Below are 10,414 nucleotides of genomic sequence, written 5' to 3' on the forward strand. Positions count from 1 at the left end.
CAAGGTAAAGCAAGTGATGCAGAGATTTGTTTTAGCCATGGGGGCCATGCAAGCTGTATCCTGACCAAAAGGGATATACGGCAGATCTGCTTTCATATCCTGGTAATTATAAAGAACAATGCAGGAATAGGGTATTGGATAACAGTCTCTCTTTTCCAGTATTTATTTATTTTAAATACACTAGTTCAGCAAAGCATACATTCACATAATATTTAAATTCATGTACATTTCTTTCATATGATGGCAAACTATTCCATGTCTCTCTTCTCAGAGGTCTGATGCATTACCTGACAGTTAAGAGTAGTTTCCATGTGCTCTCCCTCTAGAAATCCCTGATACAGTTAATATTACAGTGTTTGCAATTAAAATTATACTTGGCAAATGAGTTCTTTACAGCTTTACAAAATCACAGTATCCCTCCCAGTTATCACAGGAGGTATAATAATTCAAAATAACGCAAAAATTTCCAAAAAAGTGCGAGTCTATATCAAAACGTTTGATGTAGCAGCTTCAATGCACTGTGCTCATACAACAAACAGTAAAATGAATGATTCATTCATCCAAGGTTTGCTTTGCTTTTCCTCCTCACACAGAAGAAGGCAATTAAACACACACAAAAGATGATCACACCTGCAATCAGCAAGACTTGCTGTACTATCTCCAACATATCAATGCGGGAGAGAAGTTCCCTCTTAAACATGTCAGCAGTTTTATCATCCAGCGTTGCCGTCTGGTTACACAAAGGACACAGAATATGAAAAAACGACTTATTAAAAAAAAAAGTGAACAAACAGGCTTCGCACATAATTTTTTACTTTTACGTACCTCATTCATCCAAGCAAGAGGTAATAACGTGTGATCTTTCACTTTGTTAAGCACCCTGCAGGACAAAGAGTTAATTAATTCATATTCACTGCTCTTAAAATGTATTTCTTCAGCTAGTTTTAAAGATTAGGAAATTTGCTTAGTCACTTTCTTATATAAATATAAGAATATAAATAGCTCTTTCATGTAATTTCTCTAAAGCTACCATTAGCCATAGTTAGCTTATGGCAAGAGATGCATTGAGACAGATAAAAAGCACCTAAATAACTATATTCAATTATCGCTTGGTTGAAACAGTAGTAAAATGCCTCTAACTGTCTAAAAACATTTAATTTTGCTATTTTTGTAACACCATAAGTCAAATTAACTCCAAGATGGTTAATGCTATGTATTAGCAAACTGATGTTGTTAGCTACGGCACGTGTAAAGACAATAGCCGATAGTTTTCTAAATTATTCACATTCCAGTGCAAGACAAGCTATCCAAATGCTTGAGCTTAACTTAAATAATAGCCTAACACTTGCCAGGATCCCACAGTTATCCCATTTTTCCTTAGCCCAAGTCATTTTCTCCTGATTCAGTAGCTCTATTTTTATTTTTTTTTTGTTTAGTTAGACTGCTTAGTCCTGGGTTCTTTACACTGTTGGTAACTCAAGCCACCACACTGTAGCCTTTTGGACATTTTTCATAATTCTTTAACTGGCATACAAGATTGCAAAAAGGCACCTTCATACTGAAAAAAGTCATGTAAGAGTTACAAATTGCTTTGGAAGGGCATAATTGTGTTCTGTCTGTCTGCATCCTTCCACGGAATATTTGTTGAATCTACACAAACAGCAAATTTTCACCTCTTAATTCCTTTAAAAAGGTGAACGATAACTTACGTAATGTCTTTTGCTGGTCCATACATCATATTGACTTGAATTCTCTTGGCAAAATTAAGGGTAAAACCAGTAATCTAGTGGAAATATACAATAAATAAAAGTTAGCATCTACAAACTCCTGTTGTTCCTAAAATGTAAAAAAACATCAAATAAAATAGCATTGGTTCATACAGGTTCCACATCCAGGAAAGTTTTATGGTGCTCTTCATCTGGGTGTAGGCCCAACACAACCTCCCGTAGATATTCACTGCCTTGAAGGAAGTGGGGCAAAGAGATGAAGATTGGTCTACCTGTTAAGATGACAAACAGAGAATTAAAAGCTGCTGGGCAGACTGATAAATCCTTATAACTTTAGGATGCATGAATTTCCAATTGAATCATGATATGCTGTATGCTGACTGACCGTCTGAACAGGAACTCATGTCCAGTGCTCCAGCCAAGGTGCAGTTTTTGGTGGTTTCATAATTTCTGCAGAAACATTTATTGTCTGGGTTGTCCACAGGAGAGGCTAGAGTGGATGGTAGGAGGCTGTAGCGGTAGACCTCAATACCTTTAAGATTCATAGTTTTCTCATAGCTAGCTGACACAGACCTGAAGACAAACAGATAAGAAGTCAATTCAGGTTCATCTTTGGCTCCACATAGCAACTTTATTCACACAGAGGAGTATATAACAAAGTTCTGACCCCTAGTGGTTACTGATAGGATAAAGTCCAAAGGTTACAGTAAAGCTCCAACACTTGCCTTTCCAGGAAATACCAAGAGATCTTGATATCAGGCACGATCAAATTAAATTTTACCTACAAATGAAATTATTTATCACCTGCAGATGTCTGATGAGAAGAAATAGAGGGGTACATCCTTATCCACAAACGGAGCAAAGGAAGAACCATCTAAGGAAAAGAATCAGGGAAAAATCTGTTCATAAGGGTAATTCATCTGCATCAGGAGCTGTAGAAATACGTTACATGTACATGAACACATGTTACTTTATCCTACGTACCTGTCCCGTTGATCATGTCACAATATGTATCATTCCAAAAGCTTAATTTCCTGTGGGACAAGATTGAATTTGTCAGAAACACTGACAATTGACAATTGGATTTAACAACAAAAATAAATAAATGGTTGTAGTTAAAATGTAACATCTAATTATCCATTAAACTAATTTTGATCAAAGTTACAGACTTCAAATGCGGTATTTTTAGTCATAATTGTACTCACGTCTCTCCTCGCCATCTGTCAATTACAGACACTTTTGAAATGTCATCCTTTCCAGTGAAGACATTGTAGGGGCCATCAGTGGTACCATTATACTGTGGAAAACATATTTCATTCAAATTTGTTAAATAATTGATTTTTATGCTGCATTTGGCATTTGGTACAAGTGTTTACTTACAGGTGAAAATAGGCCGATGGTGTCTTTCAATATTGGGTCATGGTAACCCCACAACAGCTCCTTAACTGTACGGTGTTGGAATAGGGAAGAATTTGTGCTATTTATGACCATGTCTAGCAAGATATGTGATGCTGGAGGAAGCAATGAATAGGCCCCCTGAAAGAAAATCCAAAACACAAACCCTTACATTTGGAAAATGCTATCATCAATGAAGGTATCACACAAAAAAAAGCAATATGGTTCCATATGTATTATGTACATATATTAAATGTGCAAACAAGAGCAGCTGTTGTCTCAGGATATAAGGCAGAAAATAATCCTCTTTTATGAGAGTGATTCTTCTTAATTACTTTTCTAAATGTACTTGTATATTGTTCACATGTTGAAATAAATTACCAATCAATCAATCAATCAAGCACTACAAGCAAACTCACACTCATTGTTAAAGCTTTATCAAAGTTTTGAGAGAACACTCATAAACTGCTCATAAAGAAAAATTGCCATTGACTTGCCACTTGTCTGTATGTTCCACCCTCAAACACAGTAAGACATGTGTGTGTGTGTGTGTGTGTGTGTGTGTGTGTGTGTGTGTGTGTGTGTGTGTGTGTGTGTGTGTGTGTAAGTATAAAGGTGAATATCAAACTGAGTTTAGACAATAAATTAAGATGAGCTTAAGCAGCATTATAAAGTAAAGTGGATCAAAAATCTCCCAACACAGCGTGACAGACTGATAAAGTCATACAGAGAACAATTAGTTAAAGATAGTGATGATAAAGGTGATACTAGATAACACTGAGGTGTCTATAATTTTTCATAAAAGAGAATTCTTGAGAACTTTTTTTTTACGCCTCTATAAAAGGAAGTACCACTAAAGCTATTCTAAGCATTTCAAAACCTTTTCTTAGAGTGTGAGTGAATATGCAAACATGTTGTATATTTTGCAAACTTCCAGGGCAACGTGGCAGTTAAGCCGCCTATTCATTTAAAGCGTTAAAGTTGTCAGAGTAAGTTGTTGGAGCTGTCAGAGATATTAGCTTCCCATATTAGCTTTTTTGGCTATACCATATACTATCTGCTGGTAAACATCTTACTAACCAACCCAAGTATATTGGGTTATATATGTATAATGTTAAAATTAAGATTAGTGTAGATTTGCTATTTTAGTGCAGCTAAATGCATTTCAAATTCAGGTCAACTTCTTTGCTAATCAAAGCCCCATTCATCTAGCAAGTAATATTCTATTTTTCATCCATTCTCTTCCATTTATCCAAGAGGCAAGGAACACCTTAGAGAGGTTGCCAACCTATCACGGGGCTAACAGAGAGACAACAACCACCATGCTAACCACTACACCACCATGCTGCCCTCAATATTCAGTTACCAATTTGTGCACTTGTTCCAGACAGACCTGGAGGTCAGCACCCTGTTCCAGCAGGTGTGTTTAATGAACTCTCAGTCTAACCCTTAACTCTGAGTTGATTAACTCTGATTTAGGAAACTCAGCTTTTTGGGTTCCAGAATAGCTAGTTAGTTAATTTCAGCACAGTCTGAACAGTCTCTATTTTTGTCCTGTGGACTGAAGAAAGTAAATGTGGATCTGTACAGCAGGGGGAAAAGAGGAATTGTAACTTTCAGCATCATCAACTCAGTCATTTCTAACCCAACTTAAATTTCCCCTAAGAGATTAAAGGCTTAAATCCTGTCAAATTTTACCTTCCAGTTTTAAATGTAATGAATAGGCCATATGAAACCACCCATTGTGAGGGAAAAATGTGTATTCCCTGACTGGTTGGCAGATGGTTGCTAGCGGTTGCTGGCATTTGCTGTGAAACTAAAGATCTCGTCAAACAGGCCTACAGATCGATCAGTGATCCCGTAGTAACAGCTGTTCTCTAGATCCCCTTTTCCATTAGTACCTACTCGGATCACTCGCCACAGTTTTCAGAGTTTTCAATTTGATCATAGTACCTGGGATAAGGTACTAAAATGAGTACAGGTGATTTCTAGAGGTTGGTGAGAGTCGTACGCATGAAATTGATCCCAAATATCTATACGGTACTGGACCAAAAATCACCCAGAAACTGGTTTGGTCCTAGGAAAAGTGAAGGTGAATGGGTGCAGTGGTCACCTGTAATTTTCATGGAAGACACTGACTTGGCTGCAAACATTCCCAAACTACTCAGAATGACACAAAGAACCACCAGTCAGGAAATATACATTTTTCCCCAGTGATTCAAGGTTTCCAGAGGCGGTCGCTGACAATCTATGTAACTGAAGCCTTTCTTAACTACTAATTTCATTTTTCATACATCTGTCGTACATTTTAAAATGTTGCTCAGCATTACTTATTGACTATATGTGTTAACATTTTCAACTTAAAATGCTAACAGACCATGTGTAGCCTAGACTCAATAACTCCCTTTAAACTACAGTGTGTCCCGTTTTATTATTTTAAAGTTATTAGTATATTGCAGGGATTATTAGAGTAATGTACAGTAAATGTTTCAGTCTAGTGTATAGCTGATGTGCTGTCCATAAAGTCACTGTGGTAACAAAACCCTGTCTAAATATAACAAGTAACCACCTAACATCTAACTTATTATGTTCACAGCAGACCAGAGTTTAAGATCTCACTCTGGAATAGAAAGCTCAGGATTTCCATTATGTCAACGTTAACAAGCTCAGAGTTTGCAATAAATCCGCTTCCTTGAACAGGCCCCAGGTTCCTCAGTGGTATCACAAAAAAAAAATTAAATTAATTAATTAATTAGTTCATGAAATAGAAACAGAAAATACACAATTTCTGCAATACATTGATGAGCCCTTTCTTTTATCCTTGCTTTCATTTGTGATTTAAATGAACCATCCTGGAAGGTAGAGTGTAACCCTTCTTTCGTTATAAACAAAATGATACGGAGGGTCATAAGACAAAAAAGGTTTGGAATCTAAAATTAATGTTTGAAAAGCAAGCCAGCACAGATGGCCTTGGCATGTGCTCGTACTGGCATTAGAAAAGAAAAAAAGAGGGTACAGAAACTGTTAAAAGCAGAGCTGACACAAGTTGGGAATCACTATGCACAGCCCCTGACACTTACGGCCACTGCCAGGTTGAGTGAGGTGACTGTGTCTTCCTCTGGTCCCACTGACATGGATGGTTCGAAGATGGCACCCAAGGGCAGCACGAAGGAGGCAGTATTATTGGGGTTGAATGTGACGTTCGCTTTGGGAAGATATCTTGTCCTTAATGAGGAGAGGGTCATGAATGCATGTGGTGTGCCATGAGATAAATGTGATAAAGGACTAAAACAATATCACTATACCGAATGACTTTGAAATTAAAATGATATGCAGGAGGAAAACAAATCCAACTTACTTATATGTGTACGGTCCTTTTTCCTGTACCTCTGGAAATGCACCTTCCTGCACGACCTGCTGTGGGTTTTTCACGTCAAAGAACCAGAACTGCCTGTAAATTGCGATCTCTGAAGCTGCCCAGTTGTCATAAGCTGTCGTTCCAGGCTCAATGACAGCTTCCTAAAACCCCACAGACACACACACACACAATCTATTTTTAACATGCCTCAAGACTGCCAGCAGGCCAGCAGCTCCCCTGATACATGAAAAAGGAGGATGCTCTGTTATTTTAAAAGATCGTTCAGATTTAGACCGTCTCTACAATGTCTAAAAAGAAATCACACATGCTTTTGACAGACGAAAACAAGACGGCACGCCTGGCTTTCTGCACGGCTTCTTGTTTAGTGCTTGGAGCAGCTTTCCACAACATACGCCTCTTCCCTCTCATTTCACCTGATTCACCTTGATCTCCACATACACACACACACATACACACACTCACACTCTCTATCACTCCCTATCCTGATTCCAAGGGTGAAACATGAGCACCATACCTTCTTGACTGTCCTCTCAATGATCATGTCCCCCACTGGGATAAGGATGCCTCCCAGGATGGCTATCACCGCCCCAAACACAGATCCGGCTAAAAGCCCGCACTTAATGCTAAAGCAGCCCATGGTGGTGTGTGTTGCCTTCCTTCCAACCGTACGTCCGTCTGGCTGCCTGGCTGCTTGTTCTCCTTCTGTCTCTGTGTTTGTGGTGTGTGCTAGTATGTGCAGCTTGCCCGTGTATCAGGAACAGCAGCAGCAGCACAGGCAGGCGGTACTATCAGAGGAGTTGACAGAACAGCAAAGGCCAGGTAAAGGCACACACATATCTTGCAGGTGCCAGATAAATTAAGTTATATAATGACAAGACAGGATTATGGTTCAGCTGATAGGAGTTTTAACCTGGTATGAGTAAGCACTTTCTGGCAAGGTGATAACAGTTTGGCTGAGGAGAAAGGTTGAAACAGGACATGGGGTGCGAGTATAACGTGAGCAGGTTGTTATTGTACATGATTTTGTTAGATTTTAGTTTATTCTTATTGCAAATTTTATAATAAAACCACTGACAAAGATGTATAAGAGTATATAATAGCAGTCCTTTCTTATTCTGATCCATATTTTATCCATATGTATATCTAGTCATCTCTAGCCTGTTTTACTACTTCTACTCATTTACAGTCCTGGGGAAGACCACACAAGCTCAAAAAGAAGAAACACATAAATCATTAAGAATATTCCCATTATCACAGTGCATTTATAATGCCTTATCTGTATTTGTGTCTGTGTGGCTGGAAATGAATTGCACGTTATCTCGCAAAGATATTTCCCCCCATGCTTATCATGAGTCTATGTTGAAATTATTTTTTATTGTCATTATTTGTTTGGAGCTTGCTCAGCAGCAATATAATATTGATTACAATCATGCAAGGATGGAAAAATCATTTAAAGGTTGTTGTTATCTTTTGTGTTTCTTTAATTACATAGTCTGGCATGGTGAACAGCACTAAAATCGTTCACACTTGTTTTAGTTAATAGATTAATAGATGGGTCTTTCTGGCTATACAGGACTACGTGCTAAAAAAGACTGCATGCCTGGTGTGCCATTTCAATATTATAAGCGGTGAGAAAGAAAATTAGCGTGGATTTGTTTTGAAATTCATTCCTTATAGGCCTTATTCAGAATCACTGAATACTACACTTCCCATAATGCAACTGCCTTTAGACCCTCCCTGGGAAGCACACAGATTCTAAAAATGCTTTCTGCTATGAAGGTGACGCTTCAAGCCGAAACCATAACAGCCCCTATGACATCACCCTGACATGATGAGGTGTAATTTTGTCCGATTACAGAAAGCTCTTCCAGTGTAACAATAGTCATTAAAGTACTGCTTTCTAAAGGGGGTATTTTACCCAATCTGACAAGCAAATTACTCCTTAGGTGTAAATCTATTGGAGTGCCTCTTTTAAACGTTCTGAATTCGTGCAGCTTGGTGCTGTGCAAAAAAATATCCACTCAGGATTTCCACCACATGCACTCTGAAGTTACGTGTTATTGCCACTAGAGGGCAGCACCACCTTTGCCTCGTTACTCGCCGCACGTTCAGCACAGTGGGCCTGCTTACACAATAATTCCATTACATATCTTTGCCAAAGGCCAGTCTCTGTCTGCTTAAACAAATACAGTTGTCAAACAGGATGAATCTCACCTGACTGACTTCATTGTTTATTGCAAGTGTGACTCCAGGATTTCACTTTGCATGGGCACACACTACACCTACAGGCTTTTTCTTTTCTTTACTTTAATGTCTTTAGTTATTTCTAATTTGAAACATGTAATTTTAATCATAAAATGTCTAAAACTAGGGGAAGAAAAAACTTACTAGCAAACTGTTTGGATGCACACAAAATTGGTCTGTATTTCTTAAAAATGTACACCTTTATAAGGGCTTTATTGATTTAAAAGCCATGTAGTGCTCCCACGGGGGTTTGAGTCTTGTGAAGAGCAGCACAACAAAACAGTAAGCAATGTTTAAAAAGAAGGGCATTAAATATATTCCGTAAGATTGGCTTACTTCATCTCTCTGAAGAGTCTAGGATGTTTTTCTGTCACCTTCTTCAATTAAACAGAAGCGACTTTCAAAACAGAATGTAACTTTTCTAGCACTATGGTACTGCTGTTAAATATGTTAAATATTAATTCTGTTCTAGCTCCTTGACTTATGTTTGGTCACCTTACACCTACAAGCAAATTTGTTTGTTTGTTTGTTTGTTTTTTTAATCTGGAACAGTCAAACATTTTAAAAGTCCATCCATTTATCCATCATCTTCTTCAGGGCAGTTCAGGACTGGGTGTGTCTGTTGGGACGGGTTCCCTAGTCTCATAAGGTGACATGAGGTGGGGTACACCGGTGTTAATTAACAATGCTTTTTTTTCATTTGGCTGGTTAGACACACATTACATTGACTTGTTGCACCATCCCGTGGTACAAACTGGTAATGCTTTACAGTAAATGTGTTCAAAGTTGTACTTTCTTCATATTTTGATGATAATTTCAAGTAGTGTTGGAACATTTTCAGCTATTTTAAGCACAGAAAGTTACAGGATTTGTTAAACGAAGAGAAGAAAAATAGATACAGTGCTTATGGCTGCAAGTAAAACCCGGGAAAGTATTTTATAACTTCTTCTTTTTTAAAAACTGAGGTATATATCTTCACTATGTCTAGTCATCATGTTTTCGAAGAATATGAATGCACCACAGCCATACAGTATTTTATAGGTTACTTTTTTTTTTAAGTCTTTTTCTTTCAAATTCTCCCTTTAGGGGTCACAAAAGTGGATCATCTGCCTCCATCTCACCCTATCCCCAGCACCCCCTCTGTCACACCAGTCTTCTGTCCTCTTTCATTACATCCATATAACTTTGTTTTCTTGTATAAAATTATATCAGCTTTTAGTAGTACTAGTGGTAGTACTGCTTAGGGTGTACAACCTAAAATCTACTAGCAAACTGTATGCAGGAGATGAGCTGCATAACCAATCTCCACATTAAACAGGACTAAAATAGAAAGGTCAGTGTTGTATATTTGCATGTACTCGTAAAAAGTCACATTTGTAAATAAAAGTTGTACAGAAAGGCAACGAAATGACGTTTGCTCCGCAGGAATGTGTGCACAAAAGCGCATTGCTTACTTTGAATGCTCAGACTTTGTCTGCCAGGCTAAATTATTTAAGCCACAAACAATGGTTGTGAACCGGCTGTGAATGGGTGGGGGATGGGACTGCTATGGTAAGAGGTGTAGTTCCCATGGGAGCAATACATGCTTGTTATGTAGCCTAACCAGTTGCAATAAGTCTAAGCAGATGTGGTGAAATATTGAACTAAAGTGAAACACTGCATAGTACTG

General features: G+C 38.1%; 1 protein-coding gene across 1 annotated transcript; it reads right to left on the bottom strand.

Moving 5' to 3' along the window:
• Positions 1–134: 134 nt before the first annotated feature.
• cd36 (CD36 molecule (CD36 blood group)) lies at positions 135–7,305 on the bottom strand. Its single transcript, XM_026146473.2, has 12 exons — positions 7,016–7,305; positions 6,481–6,641; positions 6,203–6,347; positions 3,108–3,263; positions 2,933–3,024; positions 2,712–2,761; positions 2,532–2,601; positions 2,113–2,300; positions 1,881–1,999; positions 1,710–1,783; positions 826–880; positions 135–730 (listed from the first exon to the last, which is right to left on the bottom strand). The coding sequence occupies exons 1-12, from the start codon at positions 7,136–7,138 to the stop codon at positions 557–559; spliced, it is 1,407 nt and encodes a 468-aa protein (XP_026002258.2). The 5' UTR covers positions 7,139–7,305; the 3' UTR covers positions 135–556.
• Between the last annotated feature and the right edge of the window lie 3,109 nt (positions 7,306–10,414).

Source organism: Astatotilapia calliptera, chromosome 17, assembly GCF_964374335.1.
Source record: "Astatotilapia calliptera chromosome 17, fAstCal68.1, whole genome shotgun sequence".
NCBI lineage: Eukaryota > Metazoa > Chordata > Actinopteri > Cichliformes > Cichlidae > Astatotilapia > Astatotilapia calliptera.

What these genes read in the sequence shown, in the direction of transcription:
- cd36 (XM_026146473.2), bottom strand. Translation starts at nt 7,138, where the DNA reads ATGGGCTGCTTTAGCATTAAGTGCGGGCTTTTAGCCGGATCTGTGTTT. An exon ending in GGACCAGCAAAAGACATTAC is followed by an intron (nt 881 to 1,709) that starts GTAAGTTATCGT and finishes TTTGTCCTGCAG; the next exon opens with GGTGCTTAACAAAGTGAAAG. An exon ending in CTCTTGCTTGGATGAATGAG is followed by an intron (nt 731 to 825) that starts GTACGTAAAAGT and finishes TTGTGTAACCAG; the next exon opens with ACGGCAACGCTGGATGATAA.